Source organism: Ambystoma mexicanum, chromosome 6p (genome assembly GCF_040938575.1).
Source record: "Ambystoma mexicanum isolate Mex_15411 chromosome 6p, UKY_AmexF1_1, whole genome shotgun sequence".
NCBI classification, from domain to species: domain Eukaryota; kingdom Metazoa; phylum Chordata; class Amphibia; order Caudata; family Ambystomatidae; genus Ambystoma; species Ambystoma mexicanum.
In genome coordinates this window covers 1,088,010,981-1,088,034,698 of record NC_090935.1, presented here as the reverse complement: position 1 = coordinate 1,088,034,698, position 23,718 = coordinate 1,088,010,981, and the positions used below count along the sequence as shown (strand labels likewise).

At 46.8% G+C, this 23,718-nt stretch overlaps 1 protein-coding gene across 13 annotated transcripts in view; it reads right to left on the bottom strand.

Annotated features, from left to right (window-relative positions):
* CDC14B (cell division cycle 14B) overlaps positions 1–23,718 on the bottom strand; it is a 1,298,523-nt gene that overhangs the window by 420,573 nt on the left and 854,232 nt on the right. For all 13 annotated transcript variants that reach the window (XR_011280342.1, XR_011280341.1, XM_069625680.1 and 10 more), the window contains exon 9: positions 6,286–6,516. Coding sequence is in view for 11 of the 13 variants with exons in the window: in XM_069625680.1 (XP_069481781.1) it covers positions 6,286–6,516 (231 nt within the window). In the remaining 2 variants the exon portion in view is untranslated. The remainder of the gene's footprint in view (positions 1–6,285; positions 6,517–23,718) is intronic.

Genomic DNA, 23,718 nt, shown 5'->3' with positions numbered 1-23,718 from the left:
CTGAAGGTGCTGTGCGTCACCATAGACAAAGTAGATGCCTATGGAGTTTAATGCTCCAAAAACAGTGGAAACACAATACAAATCAGGTCAAAACACATGCGAGTGAGAAAAAGGTCTCACTCACTCCAGGGTTAAAATGTAAAAGTCCTGAAGTGCAACAAAAGAGCTGGGGTTATCTAAGGTTGAATATAATTAGCACAGAAGAACTAGTTACTCTTACCTTGTAACGTTCTTTCGATGGGATGTTCCTCCGACGTATTCCTTATCTTAGATAGAAATCCTTCAGCTTTGCTGGCCTCGGAAAATTTTTTCGCCAGAGGGCGCTGCGCGTCGATGATCGCCGAGTCGATGACCCTCGACGGCCTCCGTGCCGACGTCGACGTCATCCTGCCTATAAAGGCCGCGCGCAGCGTCCGTTGCTCAGTTCCGTTTTGTAGTCCCCAGTAATGTTTTTGGATTAGACTAATCACCTTGAAGGAGCCTAGGCTGCAAACCCACAGGAAGTCATACTGCGGGGATGGATGGGAGGGTCGATAAGGAATACGTCGGAGGAACATCCCATCGAAAGAACGTTACAAGGTAAGAGTAACTAGTTCTTCGAAGGGATTGTGTCCTCCGACGTATTCCTTATCTTAGATAGACTCCCATAGCAGTGGTATTGTGACTGGAGGCGGGAGTAATAAAAGTTATGTTACCCTTCCAGAATGGACAGAGTGTAACACAGCCTTGCCGAATCTAGTTTCTTGACTAGAGGAGGAATCCAGGCTATAGAATTTGGTAAATGTATGTGCGGACGACCATGTGGCAGCCGCACATATATCTCGAATTGGCACCCCTCTTTGAAGGGCTGAGGATGTTGCGATACCCCTGGTAGAATGAGCCCTTAGATTTTGAGGAGGCTCCTTTCCTGCCAATTTGTAGCACTCCAGAATGGCTAAAATAATCCATCTGGAGATGGTTTGTTTTGTTATTGGAAGGCCCAACTTATGTCCTGCATAACCTACAAAGAGTTGGTCTGCTTGTCTGATCTTAGCCAATCTGCTGATATAAAAGCTCAAGGCTCGCTTAGGGTCCAGCCTGTGCAGTCTCTCTTCCTCCTTCCCCGGATGAGGAGGAGGGTAGAAAGAAGGTAATATAATCTTCTGAGTGATGTGAAACTCCGAGACTACCTTCGGGAGGAAGTTAGGCTTCACCTGAAGAACAACTTTGTCCTTGTAAAAGATTGTATGTGGAGGTTTACACGATAAGGCTTGCAACTCGCTAACCCTTCTAGCAGATGTCAATGCTATTAGCAAAACAGTTTTGAGGGTGAGAAGCTTCAATGAACAAGAGTGTAGTGGTTCAAAAGGGGCACCCTTTAGGAAGTTTAAAATTAGGTTTAAATCCCATAAGGGAACTTGAAAAGGTTTCGGGGGATAAACATTAGTTAATCCTTTTAGGTATTGTATTACCAATGGAATTTTGAAGTATGAAGGCTCCTCTGCAGTGCGCTTAAAGATTGATAGCGCTGCGAGATAGCCCTTAATTGTGCCAACCTGTAGGCCTGAATTAGCCAGGTAAAGTAAGAATGACAACACCATAGGTGTACCACAAGAAAAGGGTTCAATATTCTTTTCTCTGCACCAGCTGCAAAATTTGTTCCAACGGCAGCGGTATAGAGTTTTAGTTGCCGGCCTTCTGGCCGAAAGCAACACCTCCATAACATCATCCGGAAGGTCCCAATCCTTGTACCTCAACCTTTCAGACACCAAGCGTGAAGGTTGAGGGTCTTGATGGCTGGATGGAGAACCTGACCTTCCTTCTGCGAGAGAAGATCCTCTCTGTATGGCAGTCGAATTGGAGGGCAGATGGACATGTCTAGAAGGTCCGGGTACCACGTTCTCCTGGCCCAATCCGGGGCAATTAGGATCATGGTCTTCCGAAACCTTCTCAACCTCCTGATCATTTGAGGAATGACAGGGACCGGAGGGAACGCGTACAGAAGTGGGAACTCCCAGTCCACTACGAACGCATCTCCTAGAGCTCCTCTCGGGGGAAATTCCCTTGAGCAAAATCTGTCGCACTTCCTGTTGATACTGGTGGCGAACAGATCCACTTGAGGGGTTCCCCAAAGGGCGAAGATCTCTTGAAGGACTTCCTGAGCTATCTCCCACTCGTGAGAGACTGTGCTCTGCCTGCTCAGAGCGTCCGCTGTCAAGTTCTTCTCTCCGGCTAGGTGAATTGCCGATAGAGAGATTCCTTCCTGAATTGCCCAAAACCAGAGCTGCATCGCCTCTCTGCACAGTGGTAGTGAGCCTACGCCTCCTCTTTTGTTGAGGTAGTGCATGGCCACTGTATTGTCCGTCATTATTAGGACGTTTCTTCCCCGTACAGACGGCAGAAAAGCCTTCAGCGCTAGTCTGATGGCTCTCAGCTCCAACAGGTTGATATGTAGTCTGGACTCCGATGGAGACCAACGACCGCTGATGGTCAAGTCGTTGGCGTGAGCTCCCCACCCCGTGAGTGAGGCATCCGTGACTACTGTTATCTCCGGCCATGGTTGCCAAAACATTTCTCCTTTCAGGATGTTCTCCCGACAGGCCCACCACTGAAGGTCTCGGGCTACTTTGACCGGGATCCGAAGGAGATCTGTCATCCTTCCTGAGAACTGTGACCACTGAGTTCTCAGTGCCCACTGGAGGGATCTCATTCTCAGGCGAGCCTCCGGCACGAGGAATATGCAGGATGCCATGAGGCCTAGCAACCTCAGAAAGTCGTAGGCTGGGAGATATTGGGCATTCTGAAATCTGATGACCATCTGCAGAATATCTCGAGCCCTCACCTCTGGTGGCAAGGCTCTTCCCAGGGAAGTGTCCAGGACTGCTCCAATGAATTGGAGTCTCTGTGATGGTATCATCTGTGACTTCTTTAAATTGAGGGAGAAGCCCAGCTTGTGAAGGAAGTGGCAAACATAATCTAGTTGTCTCTGAGCCTGTTCCGAAGATACAGCTCTGATCAACCAATCGTCTAGGTAAGGGTAGACGTGAATCCCTTCCCTCCTTAGACTTGCAGCCACAACCGACATTAGCTTGGTAAAGACCCTCGGGGCGGAGGTTAGCCCAAATGGCAGAACTCGAAATTGATAATGAGAGCTGCCAATTACGAACCTCAGGTATCTCCTGTGCCTGGGATGGATCGGCACATGGAAATAAGCGTCCTGGAGGTCTAGAGATACCAACCAGTCCTGAAGCTGGAGGGCCTGAAGGATCTGAGAGAGAGTCACCATCTTGAACTTGTCCTTTCGGAGGAATTTGTTCAATTCCCGTAAGTCTAAGATGGGTCTCAGTCCTCCGTCCTTCTTCGGTATTATGAAGTAGGGGGAGTACCAACCCTTGTTCCTTTCCGCTACAGGTACCAGTTCTATGGCACCTTTCTCTAGCAGGTCTAAAACCTCCTGCAAGAGGAGCGGATCTGGAAGCTTCAAAGGGTTGTTCCCCGGTGGATGACTCTGAGGGATATGTAGGAAGGGCAGGCAGTAACCTTGGGCCACTGTCTCCAGAGCCCAAGCATCTGACGTAATAGCCTGCCATTCCGTCAGATGGTGAGTTAACCTGCCCCCTACTGGTGTTCTGTGAGGGGAGACCTCAGAGTGGTTTTGAAGCGGCTGATGCAGTTGCCGAAGGTAAAGTGGCTCCTGCTCCTGCGGGTGCGGCTTTCTTTCCCCTACCCCGTCCACCACGGGTAAATCTTCCTTGGCCTCTTTGAGCCGGTCGTCCTCTGCCCTTTCCATATGAGGAATAGTAACGAAAGGACCGTCCTCTCCACGATGATCCCGAAGGACGAAAGGTATTCTGACGGATAGCAGCTCCCAATGACTTGGCTGCTGCCTTGGACGTTTGCAGTTTCTCCAAACTGTCATCCGCCTTCTTTCCAAAGAGGGTAGAACCGTCAAAGGGCATATTCAAAAGCCTGGTCTGCACGTCAGAGGCAAAACCAGACTTCCTCAACCACGCATGCCTGCGGATTGTGGTACTTGCCGCCATGGCCCTGCTGATACTGTCAGCAGAATCTAGGCCAGTTTGTAGGGTCTCGCACATCGCATCTTTACCATCCCTGATGATGTTTAAAAATGCGTCCCTTTCCTCTCCTTCTTGGAGGCAGTCAGCCGCTGATGAAGCGCACTCCCAAAGGGTGTGGCTGAACCTAGCGAGCGTACAGGTCGCGTTAATAGACTTTAACGCCATGCTACAGGCAGAAAAAAACCTTCTTAGCCATGGCATCATACTTTTTGTCATCCCTATCCTGCGGAGCAGTGGGGTATGCAGATGTGCTGCCTGATGAGGTTGCAGCCTGTACAACTAAGCTCTCAGGAGTAGGGTGTTTTGACAAATATTCAGGGTCAGAACTAGCCACCCTGTATTTTGTTGACAGTTTTTTATTTACTGCCGGGATAATTTCCGGCGTTTCCCAGTTTGTCAAAATCCTTCTCTGTAGAGCAGAGTGAAATGGAACCACAGGATCCTCCTGTGGGCCCTTGTCCAGTATGTCAGTGAGGTCATCCTGCTGAAAGGCAGGAGAAGGTGCAGACCAACCCATAAATTCTATGATTCTAGACATCAGAGCTCTATATGGAGTCTCCGCATGTTCTCCTGGGTCTGGTTTGATAAATTCTGCTTCAGGAGAAGTGTCCAAGCCACTAGCTTCCTGAAGTGCATCCTGAAGATTTTTTAATCCTCTTTCCTCAGAGGCGAAAGTCTCTGGCTCTGGTGATGTGGTCCTCTGTAAATCAATATCTTGGTCTGAATCCTCCCTTTCCTCAAAAATCGAGGTTAAAGGGGGATACTTTGGTTTTTGGAATGGTATAAACCCCATTTCCAATGCAGAAGGAGCCATCATCACAGGCCTTGAAAACGTCGATGTCGTCGACACCGACGTGAAAGTACTCGAAGGCGCCGTGAAAAGCGTCGAGAAATGTGTACTAGGCCTCGAGGAACTCGAAAGGATCGGAGTCCTGCTCGAGAACGACGTCGACGTTCTCGGCGTCGAGTCGGAGGTCTTTTGTCTAACCGTTGGCTGTGGAGTAGCCGTGGTTCTTTCCTTCACCGGCGTCGATATCGGCGTCGACGTCGGCGTCGACTCGATCGACTGATGCGCCGATGAATCCTTCGACAACGGCGTCGATGGCGCCGACCTCTGTTTCGAAGGAGTTTTCGACGATGGCGTCGATGATGCTTTATCTCCCGATGGCTCGAGGCGCTTTCGGGTTGACTTTTCCGCCGGGTACTGCGACTCGCGGCGTTTAGATTTTTTGGGTTTTTTACCCGGGGTATCACCCTCAGCTGTCTTCGAGGGGGACGAGGCCGCTTTCTCGAAGACGCTTAGCATCTTTTTCCTGAATTCCTCCCACTCAGCTTGCGAGCTGCGTTTTGTGGGGCAATGAACTCTCTCAGGAGAACTCGACGAAGATGACGAAGGGGATCTCCTACGTCTCTTCTTCGAGTGTCTCGATGTCGACGAGTGGTGGGAGCCACTTCGTGATCTAGATCGAGAGTGTTTTTTATGGTGAGGAGACGAACGTCTCGACTCTACCGAAGAAGCTTTCGAGGAAGTTAAAGTTGACCTACCTCTCTCGAGCTTTCCCCTACGCTCCTTCAAGGCTTTCGCCGTCATGGAAAGGCATTCCTCACACTCCGAACTCTGGTGCGTGATTCCCAGACACCACAAACAGACCCTGTGAGGGTCCGTCAACGACATTTTCTTCCCGCAGTCTCGGCACTTTTTGAAACCGGACCGAGGGGTCGTCGGGTCGGAGGAGGATGCCATCGATATCGAGGTTAAATATTATATACGTTATCTGACGAGAACTGAGCAACGGTGTTCCGAGGCACAACGAAGCGCGGAAAAACGGAACTGAGCAACGGACGCTGCGCGCGGCCTTTATAGGCAGGATGACGTCGACGTCGGCACGGAGGCCGTCGAGGGTCATCGACTCGGCGATCATCGACGCGCAGCGCCCTCTGGCGAAAAAATTTTCCGAGGCCAGCAAAGCTGAAGGATTTCTATCTAAGATAAGGAATACGTCGGAGGACACAATCCCTTCGAAATGAGAATTCTCCTGAACAGTTCTACTACCAATTAAAAAAGCCTGGTGAAAACTTCAGGGAATGCTTGGTCCCAAATAGGGAAGATTTATCTAAAGATCCTGGCCACAGGACTTCTGGAAAACGTCCATAACTATTACAAAACAGAATTTATATAAAAAAGTGATTTGGTATACCAAGTTGACAAAGTTAAATTAGACTGTACCTTTACAATGGACTGCTATGGCGCCTTCTGTGTTTTCACAAATGTCTAGAAACCGCTTCACAATGGTATCAGTTGGTGCACTTCCATCAACAAAAAAGAGATCGTAATGCTCAAAGTTTGCATCAGTAAATCTTTTTGCATCATACATTTTCTTGTTAAGACGAATTATGGTAGTAACGTTGTGCTTCTTGAAGTATGTGAAGTAAGCCTCAGGAGCATGCAGTGGGTACCCTAAGGAAAAGAATGCAACAGTGTAAAGAGTTACAAAATAACAATTTTGCAGCATATATATGCTACATCAAATAGGACAAATCACTTCTTGAATCATTTTCATTCGCTTGACAGCAATAAAGACAATATTTTGTGGATACACATACGCATGTAAGCAATGGTCAATCAGATAGTGGCCAACTTATTTTCAAACAAACATAAGGAACAGTGTTCTCAGATATCTCAACTTCTGCCACTTTATGAATACAGCACACATTTCTCATTCATATGGTTACATACAATTTAGTAGATAGAACAAAGCCTCATAAGGAACCATTGGTTCCTGTGTCTGACTGAAGGGTGAAGGAGTGTAGCAACTGGGATGCACTGGCATCGGCTCATCTGAGAATATATTATCTTTATTACATTCCCCAAACAAATATTTAACTGCACCGCTGAAACAAACCATTACCAAGGGGACCATAACTGTCACAGGATTCTCAGGATGTCATACACTGGGCTTATTTTTGGGAAAATAGTATTTTTAAACAATCTTAATAGTCAATTGTTGTGTTGGTCCTACAACAACTAGAACTCAAAACTCAATGAGCATTCTGGGGTACTGCTGTTTATTCTTAGTTTTTGTTGCTTATTCTCTGTAGAACCATGGTCCACTAAAGAACTTAAATCTAGCAAATTACAGTGCAGACAGGCCAAAAGGAAATGGCGCTCCTCTTACTCTGAGGAAGCTAAAATCACCTTCCGCAACGCTCTCTCATCCTACCATAAAGAAATGGTTAATGCTAAGAAAGTCAACTTCAGCCATGTGGTGGAGGAGGCTTGAAACAAACCTAAGACCCTTTTTGATCTGGTACACTCCCTCTACTCCACAGACAGTCGTCCTTCAGTGCCACCTTCACAGGACCTATGTGACTCGCTCTCCTTTTTTGTGCATAACATATCCACTATTTGAGACAATATTAAAGCTGAAGCCGACGCTTCCCCTTTTGGAGAGATACACATCGACCCTCTTCCCGCCTTAGGACTTTTCCCCATTTTTTCTGATGCTGACATCATTCTTGCCATTCAGCACCTTAAATCGGCCTCCCCAGCGGATGCCATACCCCTAGCTCTGCTAAAGGAACTTTCTGCCGATAGGATTGCTCATATCTCCTCTGCAGTCAAGCATTCCTTTGCCACGGGTGTCATTCCCCCTTCCCTTAAACATGCCTTGGTCATTCCCCCTATTGAAAAAAGCCTCCCTGGATCATGCAGTACTAGCTAACTACCAGCCTATTTCTCTCTTGCCATGCATGATGAAAGTAATGGAAGCCCTGGCCTCTGCTCTTTTGTCTAAATTCTTAAGAGTCCTCTCAGTTCTTTGACTCATTCCAATCTGGCTTTCGTCCAAGGCGGGGCACGGATCCGTTTTGAATTCCGTGCTTGACGATTTGTTACATCTGGTGGACCAGGCAGAGTCGGAGCCGTCCTGCTTTCAGATCTTTCAGCGGCATTCAACACGGTTGATCACCTCACCTTGATCACTCTCGTTTGTCCGCCGCCGGCCTGTCCGGCCATGTCCTTGATTGGTTCACAGCATTTCTTGCCAACTGCTCTCAAGACGGTCTCTCTCCCTCCCTTTCGCTCTCCTCCTGTTTCTTTGGTGTGTGCGTGGGGTCCCTCAGGGATCGGCACTCTCACATTTTCTTCAATGTCTACATTAGACGACTTCTTCAATCCCATGGCTTCTGTTACTATTCCTACACAGACGACACTCGGATCATTGTACGGCTTGACCTGACTCAGCCTGAGACTGTTGCCCGACTGAGGAAATGTTTGGAGGAATTGGGCAGCTGGATGTCATCCAACTGGTTGAAGCTCAACGCGGGCAAGACTAAGGTACTGGTTGTCGGTACCTCCTCCCCGCAGCTATTCTGGACATCCGATTTTTGGCCACCTTCACTTGGCTCTCTTCCAACGCCAGTGTCGTTGGTCAGAATCTTAGGGGTCAAACACTCTGCCTCCCTGGCCATGGAAGAGCAGGTGGCGGTAGTATGCAAACCTGGTCATTTCCAACTTCGGGTCTTACGGAAGGTACTTCCTTTTATCCCTACAGCTTGCCAAGCTCCTGTGGTGGCGACCCTTGTATAAAGTAGCTTGGATTATTGCAATTCACTTTATTAGGGTCAACCTCTATTTAACCAAGCGACTGCAGCTTCTTCAAAATGCAGCTGCAAGATCTATTGTCCGCCCCTTCTTCTGCACTCATATGTCCCCGCTATTGAGGCAACTGCATTGGCTCCCCGTTGAGGTTTGTGTTATGTTTAAATCCATGTGTATGGTCCACCAAGCCTATTACGGTATTGGAGCGGAGTATCTTCAAGCTAAATTTGTGCGCTTCTCCCCGCTCAGTCCCCTACGCTCTCAATCAGCTCTTCTTGTTGTTCCTTGTCACAGGTTGGTTCGGTCAGGCAGTCGTGTCTTCTCCGTTGTAGATGCTAATGCCTGGAACAAACTTCTGCATGTCCTGCAGAGTAATCATTTTTGCTTTCGACGTAAATTGAAAACATTACTATTTTAATTTCTGTCTCCTCGGTTTATGATCTGTTAGCTGCCACCAGCGCCATGATGCTTCTGGCGTACGTGCGCTCAATAAATTCCGGTAACATAACATAGGAACTGCGGCTAGGTGCATTTCATTTCAGATGTGTGGTGTCGGGAGTATAACTGAGCAGTTATGGTTATCAATGCAACCATGACGTGGTGGCCGATGTATGGTTGCCTTGATAAACCTAACTGGCAAATGTCTGTTTTTTCTGTTTTTCCCTGCAACAGTAACATTTCTATAAATAGTTTTAGTGCAAATTGATTAGCATTAAGACCTGCACAACTGCCGGCAGATCATTTTTGCGTTGATTATACACCTCCTTTTAACTAGTGTCACCAAACTATTAAGCTAAAAGCGCAGCTATATCCCAGACATGTTGGTGGGACTGTTTGAGGGTGTACATTTTCTGATAATATCTACCACAAAGAGCAAGCAACAAAAAAAAACTAGGCTCCGTTATATTTGCAAACACACAGTGTCAGCTATCCATTCAGTCCCCTCTTCCGAACATGCTTTTGTTTTCTTTTCCCCACTCATCTCTCCATCCAAGTCTTCCCTGGCCCAGACTTTTTGCCAGTCATCTTTTCACCCAACCCCCATTTCTTAATTATTTGCCCAACTCACCTTTTAGTTGAACCCCCTTGCTAGCCCTCACCTTTTATCTTTTTTCTCCCTCTTCATCTTTCCATCTTTCTCCACTCAAGCACCTTCCTAGTTTTATTTCTTGACACTGCTGATATTGACACTCCTTTCTAGTCACACCCCAAGCACACTACCAATGTTTCTCTCTCAATCACTGAGCTCACTCCAGTAATATGGAGACCGGGCTCTGTACTCTCTCCACCTGCCAGCCAAGCCATCAGGGCAAGAAACATCACTACAATTCTCAACAATTCTTGAGCTTGCCCTTCATTTAACTTTTACAGTGCATAATTATATGTAAATGTTCTATGTAAAACACTTTGCCAAAAATGCTTTATAACCATTATCATTATTAAGGTAAAACGATCACTGCATTCAGTTCTGTGGTTTCCTTGTTCTTGTTTTAGAATGTCGGTAATGTGTTTACATAAGCAAATGGCTGGACAGTGGGAAGAGGACAGTGCCTCTACATGGCCCACAGAGGACTTCATCCAGAAAAAGTATCAATTCAACCATATATTTTTGCATCAAAAGTCATCAAATAAGATTTACTATAACTGGATTAAACTTTTTTCCCCAAAACTGAAGAGTCTTAATCACAGTGTGTGTCCATGCGTATGACAAACATTACATACCTTTAATCGTCTTTAAGTGTGCTTGTATCTTGTTAGATTAACATGCTTTATATTATTCACATATAAAAAAGACCAACCACTAATTGACTAGGCGATCAGATGGCAAGAGCGTGCAACGTCTTATTCGAACTCACTAAAGGCGTACAGCCCGGGATGTCCAAGTAAAGGTCGAAGACCAGCCCCCTTGTCTTATCGCCTGTGAGCCTTTTCCTTCCTACCTGCTGCACCAGCGACTACCCATAGCTTGCTAATTAATGTGCTGTCTCTCCACACTTTGGTACTCACCTATAACACATTTGCTCCAGCTGCTGCTCCTACTCACCTTACCCTACGCTTTCTCCAATTATGCTACAAATTCCTCCTTTCCTATCCTGATCACAAAACTCATGTCTTGAAACTCCCACTACTCCATCTCTCTTGTACCTACTTCCCAACAAACGAGGCCAACGAGCAAACCACTCTTAACACTTATCCACCTCGCCTCTGTTCCTCTAGGATTCAACTTCTGTAATCTGTCTTACTGCATCAACAAACATTGCACGCTGGAATGCTCAGTCTAAATGCAACAAAACATCCTTTACCACAGACGACTTTCATGCCAGATCTCCTTGCTATCAGTGAAATGTGGTTTACTCCATCTGACAATGCCACCTTGGGGACCCTGTATGACTCCAAACTATGCTTCATTTACTATCCTCGTCTGACTGGCAGGGTTGGCAGCATCCGATACCTACTCTCTTCCTGCCCCATCACCTCACAAATCTACAATGCCACATCCTCTCCTACCTCTTGACTTCACCATCTCTACTATTGCTCTGCATCACTCATCTCCATCTAGCGCCCTCCTGGCAACACTGGGCCATTCTTTGATGAATTTGGGCAACTCCTTTATTTGCTTTCCACTAAACATCACCTTTTTCTCTTAGGTAACCTTCTCATTCCAACCACTTGACAGGAATCTGAACTCCAGTCTTTTTTTTTTTTAATAACCACGCTTTCCACTCTATCCATAACCTCCAATGTGAGGGGGCAGAAATGCGAGAGACACAGGTATAGTTTTCTCAATGTTTGCAATTTATTAAAATAAAAAGGGTGTGATAAACGCCTACCATTCCCTATTCTAACCAGAATGTCCCTACTTAGCAAACAAAAACTAAAGAAAGATGACCTAGTGTCCAAAAGGCACCCAACCCTCACATTAAGACATCTAACAAAGGTGTATTTGGCTGTCTTCAATTCAACACAAAAAATGCAAAGGTTCAAACTTAAAGGGTTTAGAAAGCACTCCTTGTGACCAGGGTTGGGCTCCCTTCCCCTGGATCAATTCAGGAATACCCTTGGAAAAGTTCTGATTCAACAACGTTTTGATTAGTTCAATACAAAAAGGTATTTTCCATCAACTGGGTCCTTCCACTTAGCAAAGTAAATGTCTCTTTCAAAAAACACTAGTTCATCAAAGCAATTGTTTTCCTCCACATAATGTCTTCCTCAAGGTGCAAAGCAAATCATAAACCAAGGCAATTGTTTTCCTCCACACAATATCTTTCTCAAGATGTAAGGCAAATATTTTCACAACTATTCTTTCAATGGAATACTTTGGTCAGTATAGCACAGAAACTACCTTTGTTGATGGAACAGTTTGTCAGCATGATAAGGTTACCAATGTCCACAACACCTTTTTACTACAACCACATTTCTTCAAAGCAACGGTTTCTTTCCTGGTGTGCTCGCCTGCCAGGAAGAAATCTCCTACTGCTACAGTCAATTTCTTCTTAGTGGCAATATGGGTTACAGATTTCCCCAAGCTCGTGTCTCAGGTAAGGAGAATTGCGCATGTGTTGCCCTTTTATCTCTTGGTTACAGAGTCTGCAGTGTTGGCAATGTGGGTTACAGATTTCCCTATGTTGACATCTCATAAATGGAGAATTGCGCCCTTTTTGCCTTCTTACTTCTTCTGAATAGCCTGTTGGCAATGTGGGTAACAGGCTTCGCCAAGTTGACATTTTGGGAATTGGGAATTGAACCCTTTTATATTTTGCCAAACAAGGGGTTTAATTAGGTATTCTTTTAACACTCTGTGTCCTCCTCCTTTTTCACTTTGCTCTCTGTGGCTTGAATGTGGGAGCAGAAAAAGCTACAAAGCGCCCCGGTGCCCTGTATCTCTTCTGAGCCTCACCGGTAACTGTTGACCGCTTTGCCGGTCTCCTGATGTGCTGCACGGTACAGTGGTTCTTCTCTTCGGCATCTCAGGGACCTCTTAGGCTCTCTCGCCATCTGGGTCTCTATCTCTAGGAGCCTCTGCTGCTCCACTTTCAGCGACTATGGATCTCCCGACCTCCTCGCAGACATCGCCAAGTCCGCTGCCTCGCTTCTCTGCCCACTGCAGCTCTGCACACGATCCGACGCCAAGCCACAGCTTTGGAGTCTTAAATCTCTTCTTGTTTCACCTGCAGCTTCAACCACTTTGGTATTTTCACACACTGCTTCTCCTCTGCTGCTCCTTTCCATCCTCTTCCAACCCCACCTCTACACAGCTGTGGTCAACTTGCATATTTAAATGTCCTGCTCTGGTGCCTTGCCTTCAAACAACTACACTGCACCTTCTCGTCAGTGGCAGTTTTGATCCTCATTAACTCCTGCTCATTCTTCCTCGTCCCAGTATCACAGGCATTATGGGTCTTGGAGTCCCTAATGGATTTAAGTCTTTTAGGTCTACTCATTTCTGTCTGATTGTTGAACCGAATGTTAATAAAGTTAGATGTTATATGAGGGATGTGTGACTTATCATTAGGGCTAAGATTTCCACCCAAGACAGAATCATGAACATTAGAGGGTTCATATCTAAAGTATATAACTTATTCAGCCTAGGTAACTTCACAGAATGTTCTTTGGGTTTCCTCATGAGAGGGACCTTTACAATGACAGCAAGGTATTAAATATTGCGATTACAGGACTCTCATCCTCACAAGATGATGAATATGGAGTCTCTCCCAAAGGAGTCACCACTTCCCCCTGACAGCCATCTCCTCCCATGTAATCCTCCCTCCTGGTACCACCCCCAGGGTTAGGACCAGGTAGTGACTGCCTTTCCCTGGCCACACAGGGGAGGATATCTTAGGCTGGGGTTCAGTCATGACTCTGTAGGATTCATCACACTAACCCACACTGGGGTTAGCTCCGTGGCTCTCTTATTCATCCCCTCCTATCTCTCTCGGCCACTAATACTGCTGCCACACCATCCCCATCTGATCACTCCATTGTTTCCACACCCATTTCCTTCCCACACTCACTAAAAGAAAATATAACCTTCTATCATCCCTCCTTTTCTCTCGAACCTACAGTTCACACTCTCCGTCTTCACAAAAAGTGAATTCTATGATATGGCATTTATAACGCGCCTCGCGCCTATACACAAGTGTTTCAAGGCGAGATGCTTATCACTCCAATCATCCTTGCGGGCTACAGGGCAGTGAACTCACTCCTCACAAACCTAGGACTATCAACTCCACTCACAGATAATGACCTAGCTGAATTCTTCGCTGCAACAATTTCTAAAATAAGAGAAACTCTCCTGATCTTCCGTGCAGTCCGTCCGACTACATTCTACACTCCACCTACTCTACCACCATCCTCTGCCTGCATCGCCCACTTTAGTTACACTAATACTGAGGAAGTCCTATCTCTACTTCTTTTACGTTACCCCTTCTTGTGCCCCATCAGACCCTCTTGCTCCTCAGCTAGTCAAGCCTATTTGCCCCTCTAGAAGACCCTCACCTTGCTGTACTCTTCAACCTGTCCTTCCACTCAGCTTGCTTTCCCACTATTTTCAAAACGGCCAGAGCCATCCCTCTCCTAAAAAAGCAATGGACTGATCATTTGCCATGTGGCTCTCCTCAACTATTCAAAAGTGCTGGAGGAATTGTGCTCAACCATCCTACCAATTTCTTAGACATCCACAACCTTCAAGAGCTCCTACAAGCAGGTTTCCACTCCGGCGACTTAACGGAAATTCTCTCATGATTACCTCCAACTTTGTTGTCTCTGCTAAGCACTCCAACCTATCATCTATCCTAATTCTGGTTGACCTGTCCGCTTCCTTTGACACAGTCGATCATTCTGATCTCCTTAATACTCACTTCTTGGGATTGGCGATCAAGGCCTTTGCCTGAAATGAATCCAACCAAGCACCTCACCAATTCTCTGTCTCCTGGAACACCACCACCACCTCTCAAACCATTGCTTTTAACTGTTGGTGTTCCACAGGGCTCCGTCATGGGTCCTCTCCTCTTTACACTCTATACCTCTTGGGGCACTAGTGTATTCCTTTCAATTCTCATAGCAACTCTTCCCGAATTACACCCAAACCACCTCTTTTCCTGGACTCTCCTCTGCTCGCTCTCTATCAAAATTTCCAACTGCTTCTCTGACATTAAATATTGGATGGCTTCACACTCTCTGGTGTTGAACTCTTCCAAAACAGAGGTGCTCTTCTCATCTCATCCCCTGCCTATCCAGTTCTCACCTGACACCCTCCCCCACCCCTCTTCAGCTTGAAAGCTCTGCATCATCTAGGACTTCTCACACCTTCTCTACTTTTCATCTCCAAAACTGCATCAGCAGCTCGCTGAAGCTCCTAAATATTAGGAAAAGCAGGTATCTCCATCCTTTCAACACGGCCAAGCATCTGGGGCGCTGTTGCACGGCTGACAGAGAGGCTCCGGCCGAGGCCTCGACATCCTGCAAGAAATCCTTTGCCTCCAGGACCCGTCCTTGTTCGGCTGACTGCCGAACCTCTGCTGAACCTGTCTGGCCTGTTTTGAACTGCACACCTCCTCTCCGGGACGACCGAGTTACTGGTGCCGCATGTAGTGAGGGGTGCCCTCCACCCCCTTTGAAGCTGGCTGTGCGAGCACTTATGCTCCCCCGGATCCGGTGCCAGATCGCTTCAGCGCAGCGACTTGCTATTGCTGCCGGTGCAACTTCTGTCTCCTGTTCCAGAGACTCTCACTGGATCGGTCGGCCCGGACATCGCCCTGCGCCCTCTGTGGAACTGCTGACTGCGGGGCCCAGTTGCCGGCAATCACGAGACCCGGACCTGCACAGGACTGGTGTCGGACCTTGGCACCATTATTCCCGCTTGCATCCTGCCGCTTGCTCTCGCCGGCCCACGCTGGACGCCTGCCATCAGCCCTCCCGTAATATCCTGGGCCACTCGTGAGCGACAGCTATACCTGCGCGCCATGCCGGTAGGGGCAGACAGTGGAATCCTTCGTTGATCTGCTGGTGAGGACCATCTGCCACAAGCTAACCTCTGTCACTGGGCTACTTGGGCTGGATTCTGGTTAACAGGGTGGGTGGCACGCTGCGGTATCGGCGAGGTGGTCGGTGGCAGGAGTCGCGTCCCCCGCCCCAGCGAATTACGCAAGCTCACAATCTGCCGCTCTGCAGATAGTTGCTTGGCTCCCCTTGTATGGATCCGGGCTGTATGCGTGCTGGGGGCGCGCCCTGGATAGTTGCTTGCTGGGACTGTTTCTCCTTTCCTGCAGCGTTCGTGCTCCTGCTCTGCAGTGGGAAGCAATCTATTCCAGACACTGCTTCGAGTCCTGACCCCCAGAACAGATTAATCTTGTGGAGGAAAGCTAAACAAGAGGGGGCTTTTGACTGTCTCCCTTATTGAATAGTATCAACTGGTCATCAAATCCAGCTCCTGGTATACGCACCCTTGTATCTGGCCCCCATCTGAGAGCCACCAATCAACTTATTTGCTTCTCGCTGGCGCCCCTTGAACTGCTTGCTGGGGGATAGGAACACGGGACTCTAGGTTGCTGGACTGCGTGGGAGGAGACAGGGTTCTTGTGGAAGTTATCCCACACGCTAAATAAAGCGCCTCTGCAGAGCCGTTCTGCCTCCTTGGCTTGACTTGCCTGATCAAGTCATTATGGGAAACCCCAAGAAGCAAGCCAAAATGGAACACTTTGCACGCACTGATCAATCCTCCTTGCCTCCATCTTCCACCTCGATCCATCCTTCAACCCAAATTGATGTAGCCGCCCTGAACCAAACTCTACTGGCCTTAAAGAACAGGAATGATAGTCTGGGCGCTAAGATAGATGCCTTAACATGTAAGGTTGATATCTCTGCTGTACAGATAGACAAAACTGTGTGGGCGCATGACTGAGGCGGAGCAGAGCAGCGAATTGGTGACGGCAAAGTGTCCGCCCAGCGACACGAGGTGGCGGAGCTACAGCATGCAGTTAAGAAAAGCACGGCCAAGAACGACGACTTGGAAGGGCGCTCCAGGCGGAATATACGTATACTGGGGGTTCCTGAATCAACGGCAATTGAAAATATGGAAAAATTCACGGAGACGTTCATCACAGAAATTCTGGACCACCCTCCTCTCAAACCGATATTCATGGTGGAGCGAGTCCGCTGCTCGTTGGCTGCGAAGCCTGCAACAGGTACCCCTGAGCGCCCGATCATAGCCAGGATATTTAACTATCATGACATCATCCTGCGCGTCACCACAGAAAAGGGGGAGCTGCGATGGGGCTCCTCCGTGATCTGAATGTTTCCGGACTTCAGCCCTGCGATCCAGGATCAGCGTAAAACATTTCAGTCAGTCAAAAACACCCTCAGAAAAAAAAAGGGTGTTGTACCCAGCCAAACTTTGTGTCCAACACAACGGGTCCACTATATTCTTCACTTCCCTTGAGGCGGCTGAGCGCTTTGCCTTGGGTCTCCCGGATCCTGGGGGCTCCCCCAGGCACTCTCCCCCGCACTCCTGAGGTGTGGTTGCAGCGTGACGGTTTTCAACTGTGCCAACCAGATAAAGTATAACGGGGCCCGCCGGATTCTCATGTATGGGTCCTGGAGACATTTCCTGATGGCCGAGACCTTAGGAGTGCATGGGCCGCCCTCAGCACACCAATACTAGGAGGCACTGCAGTCTGTTAATGTGTTATTGTTGGGGTGGGATGGGGCTGCCGGTAGGTTGTTTCTGGCGTGGCCTCCCAACCCCTCACCTGTTTTAGAAGCAGGGCCATAACTCACCTTTCACAATGATACTGAAACCCCGACATTCATAGTGGCCATTTTGAAGGGAGGGCTTAGTTGCCCCACCTGATGTTAGCTATTACCTTTCTCCGTTACTCCATACAGATATAGTACTTACGCTTAGTTATTCACTTAGATCCAATCCCGCTTCTTGATACGTTTCTGTAGTTTGCCACGTAGGATGACGTTGGTAATGACACAGGTCAACACGTCAGTTATGACCATTTATGGGTATAAGAACCCAACTTTTTAATGAAGTAGTTAGAATCAGAGTATCGAGCAATTGCTGATGTTCGTTGTACTCCGTTTTAAGACTTGCATTTAAACAGACAAACTTTGCCAGACTATTTGTGTCATGTTGATTATTGATGTATGAGTAGAATCTGCATCTCCATCCATCTCCAGGGTATTGCTACTCATCTTAAAGGGCTGGAAGCCTCCAGTTCAGAGGGTACTCAGAGCACCTATCAAATTCAGAATGGAGCTGCCACCAGCCCATACCCTGTTCTTTGGGCCACATACACTAGGGGCACAGGGTTGTACCCCCACCCATGGGTGCCTTAAGGGTATCCCAAGGGTCTGTACACCAAACCAAAAAGGCACACATCCATCTCGGAGCTGGGTGAATTTCCACAGAGTTGCTGCTGGAAACCGTATAACCAGGGAGAGGAACACTAGATTGTGTGCATTGCTTTTAACCTGGCATAGAGCTTTTGGAAGATCTTCCGAGCTCCTAAGAAGCAGGACTGACCAAGCTTGAGCCCCCTAAACAGAGTGCGGGACCCCAGAAGCAAGGAATGTCTATCTCAACAGCCAGGAACCACTGTGTTGCTATTTGTGGTAGACACGAGGAGCTGAAACACTGGACAGCCACTGAAAGTGAAGTTTGCCAGTTGCACGTTTTGACCATCCTGGTGCATTGCAAGAGTCCCCCGACGTCCTCCCTCTTGTCCCACGACTGAGGCCCAGGAACAGCAGTCATCAGCTGCATCTTTTCTTCATTTCTAAGGTAATGTAAAACAAGTCTAAGAACTTACCTCTTACAGTAGAGTTACTTGAAACGTCTACAACTCAAAGACTAATCAGCTTGTGGCCCTACATTTGATTCTTCTTTTTATCAAAGACGCCTAAGAACTTGTGCAAAGACTTTTGCATTTACTTACCAGTAGTGCTTCATCCTATACAAGACTTTTGCCCATTGACTTTGGCTTAGCCGAATTGTATGACCCTTCTTGGAGGATCCAAAAGTATTTGCCTGCTTAGGAATATTTGTGGTCTCTTGTGTTCTAATCACTTTTGCCTTTTACCAACTTTTAAGAGTGTTCTGAATGCCAACAGTAAGATATTAATGTCCCCATCACCCTAGTTATTGAAGTCACCTGTGGGTGTAGGTATTGAAGTATATTTGTGCATTACTATTCTATTGCTCGCTTCTAAAGAAGGCTTTCTAACTGACTGCTAAATGAATAATTGTCTATGCAAGAAACCTTGAATGTAAGAGTTTATTTGAATACCTGTAACTGAGACTCTTTCTGTAACTCCACTACAGCTCACATTTCCCCTTGAGATAAGCCTGGCTGCTCATCACGCTACCAAAACTGTGTAGTACAAGCTTATACCAAAGGCTGGGTTGCCTATACCTGTAGTCAGAGTTGTGTGTAGTGGTCCCACAGGGCACAGCATACAAACTTTGCCTAACAATGGGAAGGTGCCTTGCGTAAGGGAAGAAGAGCTTCTGCGGGGAGGGTCTTCAGGATGGATGATGGTAGGATGTCGTCTGTGTACAATGTGGCTTTGAGGGCAGCCAGGGTTTTTACCGGGTCCTCTGTTGAGTGTCTTGAATGTTGTCCACAGTGTGGGGATATAACAAGGAAGGGTGTGAGGTGGCTCTGTGGATGCAGAGCTGGTGTCTATGTGCTGGCTAATCTTGCTGATTTTGTCGATAAAGGTGTTGATGACGGTGGATTTTTCGATGACGTGTGGTACTGTAGGTGCGGGTAGAGGGTTGTCGCAGTGCTTGACCGCTTAGAAGAGGGCTTTGCTTTTGTTGTCGGCTTCTGCTATAGTGTTCTGATAGTAGGAGGCCTTGGATGTGTTGTTGGCAGATTGCTCCAAGTTCCTTGAGGAGCGTCAGGTCAGATGCAGACTTGGAGCAGCGCCAGATTTTCTCTGGTTGTCTGAAGATTTTTTGCTGAGGTTGAGTTCTTGCGTGTACTAGGTTGTTGACGGTTTCGGTTTGTAGGTGCGTTGTTTCAGAGGTGCTTGTCGGTCGATGGAGGCTGAAAGGGTGGTGTTGACTGCTTCCAATCGAGAGTCGCAGTTCGGTTGGAGGTGTTCAGTCCATGTAAGGTGGAGGTTGGAGGTCTTCCATGAGGGCTTCCACTAGGAAGTTCTTGAAGGACCTGAAGGTTTGTCTGATGTGTTTCTGCTGGGTGTGCTCGACTGGGGTGGTGTGCAGGATGTTGAAAGGCACTGCTAAGTGGTCAGATCAGTCAGCAGGAGAGGTGTAATGGAGGGAAGATAATGCAGTGATGATTAGGTTGAGGACGTTACCCTTCTTGTGTGTTGGATCTTTTGTGTGCTGTGAAGGGCTGAGGGTGTCAAGAAGACTAAGTAGAGCTTCCTTCCTCGATTTGGTGGCCTTGTTTCCTGGGAGGTTGAAGTCGGCTAGGAAGATGTTGCTGTGCGCGAGGGGCATGGTGGTGACCAGGTTGGTGAAGTCTCGGATGAACGCAGTGTTGCGTTTGGGTGAGCGGAAAGTATCGGGAGAGGATTTTAAAGGAGCAAATCTTGTCAACATCAACTCTGGTGCAGAGCCACAAGGTCTTGTGGACGACTGCAAGGCCTCTGCCTGTTTTGTCCAGTCGGTCTCTGTGTTGGATGCTGTAGCCGTTGGGGACAAGGGTCTAGGATGTGGGTGGTGGTGGGTGTCAGCCAGGTCTCAGTGATGAAGAAGGCGTCGAGGTTGTGTGTGGTGATGAGGCGAGCAGTGTCTGTTGCATGGTTGATAGCATAGCTTTGTGAACATTGGTGAGCATCAACGTCCGTGTTGTGGATGTTGAAGGGGTGCTGATGGACTTGGGGCTGATGTGGGTGAGGTTGCTGCAGTCCATGCCTTCGAGGAGGGGCAATGTGAGGAGGGACAATGTTGTTGCCTGATGGTGAATATGGCCTGTGGGGACGGAGGGAGAAAACATGTTGATGCGTGCCTTACCTGTTGTCTGAGCAAGGGTTTCGGACCCTGGGTCCTCGTGGTCCAAACAGGAATTGCCCTTTTTTCATCTGCCCTTCACTTCGGATGCCCTTGATTTAAGAGTTAAGAGCAGAAAGCAAGTGGCAGGGCTGAGAAGTTGGATGGGGCTTGGGCTAGGTGACCTAGATCCATAAACAGTATTTGTGGTCCATTAATAGGTACCGATATATGGCAGTTCTCATTAGAAAGGTCTGTGCACTAGCTAAAGGATGGGCCACAGCAAAAGGCACTAGGATAGAGGGTTCCATTGTAAAGGAGAGCAAGATTTAGTAACCTACAGCAAGGAAAGTGAAGGCTTCCTGCGTCAGGTGTGAATTTATAGGAGAGTTTGCGGCAGGTGGTTCTTTGATGTGTGACTTGGATCAGGATGCATTTTGCAAGATGGTCGCCACTGTAAACATTTGCCGCGATGTTGGGGAATTGTGAGCCATTTAGAATAATTATGGGCATTTAAAGATGGCCACTGCTGGACAAATAGGCTGGTAATGCAGAGAATTCATAGAAAATCATGTGATATGGCTTGAAGTTACGGAGGCCTGATATGCAACAGAGTATCTTAACAGACACGGTACCCCGCCATAAGAGGAATTGTCATATTAGTAGGGATATATTTGGGCACTTGTAGTGACAACAAAAATTACACCATTTTTTTTCATGAAAATTATGCACGATTATCCTGAAATTACTGTCTTTGGAGAACTATAGAACTCTGATACTTTTGAAGTATGAGGATCGTAATTTAAGGATGCAACATAGGTTTCATGACGGATTGTGATCATTTAACGATTGCCGACGCAGCAAACATTTGACGTAATGTTGGGGGAAGTCTTCCCGGCCACGTGGCATTACTGCTGCTGCATTTAAAAAGAGCAGGAATGGGGCACAAGACTAGTTCGCCAGGCTGATGTTCCATGCTCTGTTCATCATGAACCAAGGTAATTACTGGGGGAGTGGGGTGGACCTGACATACATGATTATGTGTGGGCGCAATAGGAGTTCCTTGCCATGGGATACAGAATTTGACAACCCAATGGCTGAATTTTACATGGTTACATTACATGTTGACCTGGAGGTGGTGTATTGAGGACTTGGGGCATTTGGATTTGAGGCTTTGGAAATATATGCTACTATTGGTGGGCATTTTTCCTTTTTATCAATTTTAGACTTTGGTTTTCCATTAAGGTTTGTTTACATGAGTTTCAGATTGAATATACTTTGGTTTTACTTTATAGAGTCGTAGGGGAGCCGCAGTGAATTTAAACACGTGAACCTACCTATCCTTGACCACTAGTGCATGTGGATGAGCATTTTGTTACACCCTTGTAGAGGTGTTGGCTACACATTTCTGTAAGACAGTATGTGGTTTATAAATCTGTCTTTTTATTCACAGAGAGTAGAACAAATATAGGCAGTCTCCACAAATCTGGAGGTTTGGTGTACATACGTCAGACAACCGAGGGAGTTGTGTTGTGAACTATTACCATGTTAAGAATATGCAAACAATTGTAAAACGTGTCAAAAAGTGTTATATGTGTCACAAATTGAAGATATGGTTGGAGTTCCCTTGAAAAAGGATAGTTTACTACCCGAAGCGCGTTGGGTGTTTTAGAATACATACTTTTTGGACTAATAAAATAAGCTTAAGCTATATTCAGTTGAACATAAATCACTAAGGTGATTTGAGGAGATATACATGTTAGAAACGCCTCACGAACATGAACAGTGTGCATAGCCAATAGTGTAATATATTTTTGCATACCTAACAAACTGTATATTAATATTTTTTGTTATATTAAGTATTTCTTTGCATTGAGAAAAAACACTGTTTCACCTTGATTGCTGAGTATTGAAAAAAACCCTTGCTAAGCATGACGTCTTGAAGTGGAGATGGAGTTTTGAATGTTTTGAAGTTCTTGAATCACTTGAATTTCTGTGTCTTATGAAGTGTTGTAATCATTGTGTTCTATGCATTTTTTTTTTTTTTTTACACACTTGTAGCATATATTCATTTAGATGTTACCACAAACAACCATTTACAATTTCAATACACAGGCAAAAGGGGAACCTTTCCCCCTATAGAGTGCATTCGGAATACTTGTTATGCCAAACGAGTCTCGCTGCTGCGATATAGTTGTCTTTTCCTGTAGGACCAAGGGAAACATACGTTTGCACCGCAAGTTAATTTAATAATTTATTAATGTTAGGGAGAATTCTCAGAAATTTGTCAATTCCCTTCTAACTTAGAGACTGCCAACTCTTTTTGCTGGACTTTAGGACTTTTTATGTCTCATGTATTTTTATTGTGATTTATTCTCTGTTTCTTTTGACTTTGGAGTGACAAACTCCATAGGCATCATCTTTACATTGTGACACACAGCACCTTCAGTGCAGTGGCACAGGAAAGTCTCTTAGATTTCCCAAAGGTTTAAATACCATCTCTTGGTAAAACTATGGTTTCCAAGAGCAGTGAAGTGAAATTGACTTTACTTACATTTTGTAACTTTCTAGACCCAGCACACACTATCTTACAATAAGGTGCTGGAGGGGGTTACTTAGTATCCCCTTGGTCTAGTTTCTCAAAAACATTTTTATGTTACCCTTTCTACAATTTATGGCTGGTGGCAGTGATTTACTTTTTACTACTATTGTGTGTGTTTGCTGCGGGCTGCATTCACAGCTGCAGTAAAGCACCCATGGGTGCCCATTTCATCAAAACGGCCCCAGTCTTCTTTTTTCACCATTTCTTGTTGCAAAGGTTCTTTTTGAGATTTACTCTGCACGCCAAACCAGGTTTGTTCCCTTTGTTCGTTTTGTCTTTGGCGGGATTCACGAGTGAAGCCCGCCTCTGGCTCCAGTATGTCTGGCAGGGACAGGAAGTGAGGGAGGTGCCCAAAACTCCTAGTGCTTAATCCCCTTTGTTACAGGAATGCACCCAAAGGTGATTGGCCGGCTGATTGGCCGGCTGATTGGCCGGCTGGTTGTCCGGCAAGGACAGCCACCCTGCTGTGTGATTGACAGCTAGGCTGGAA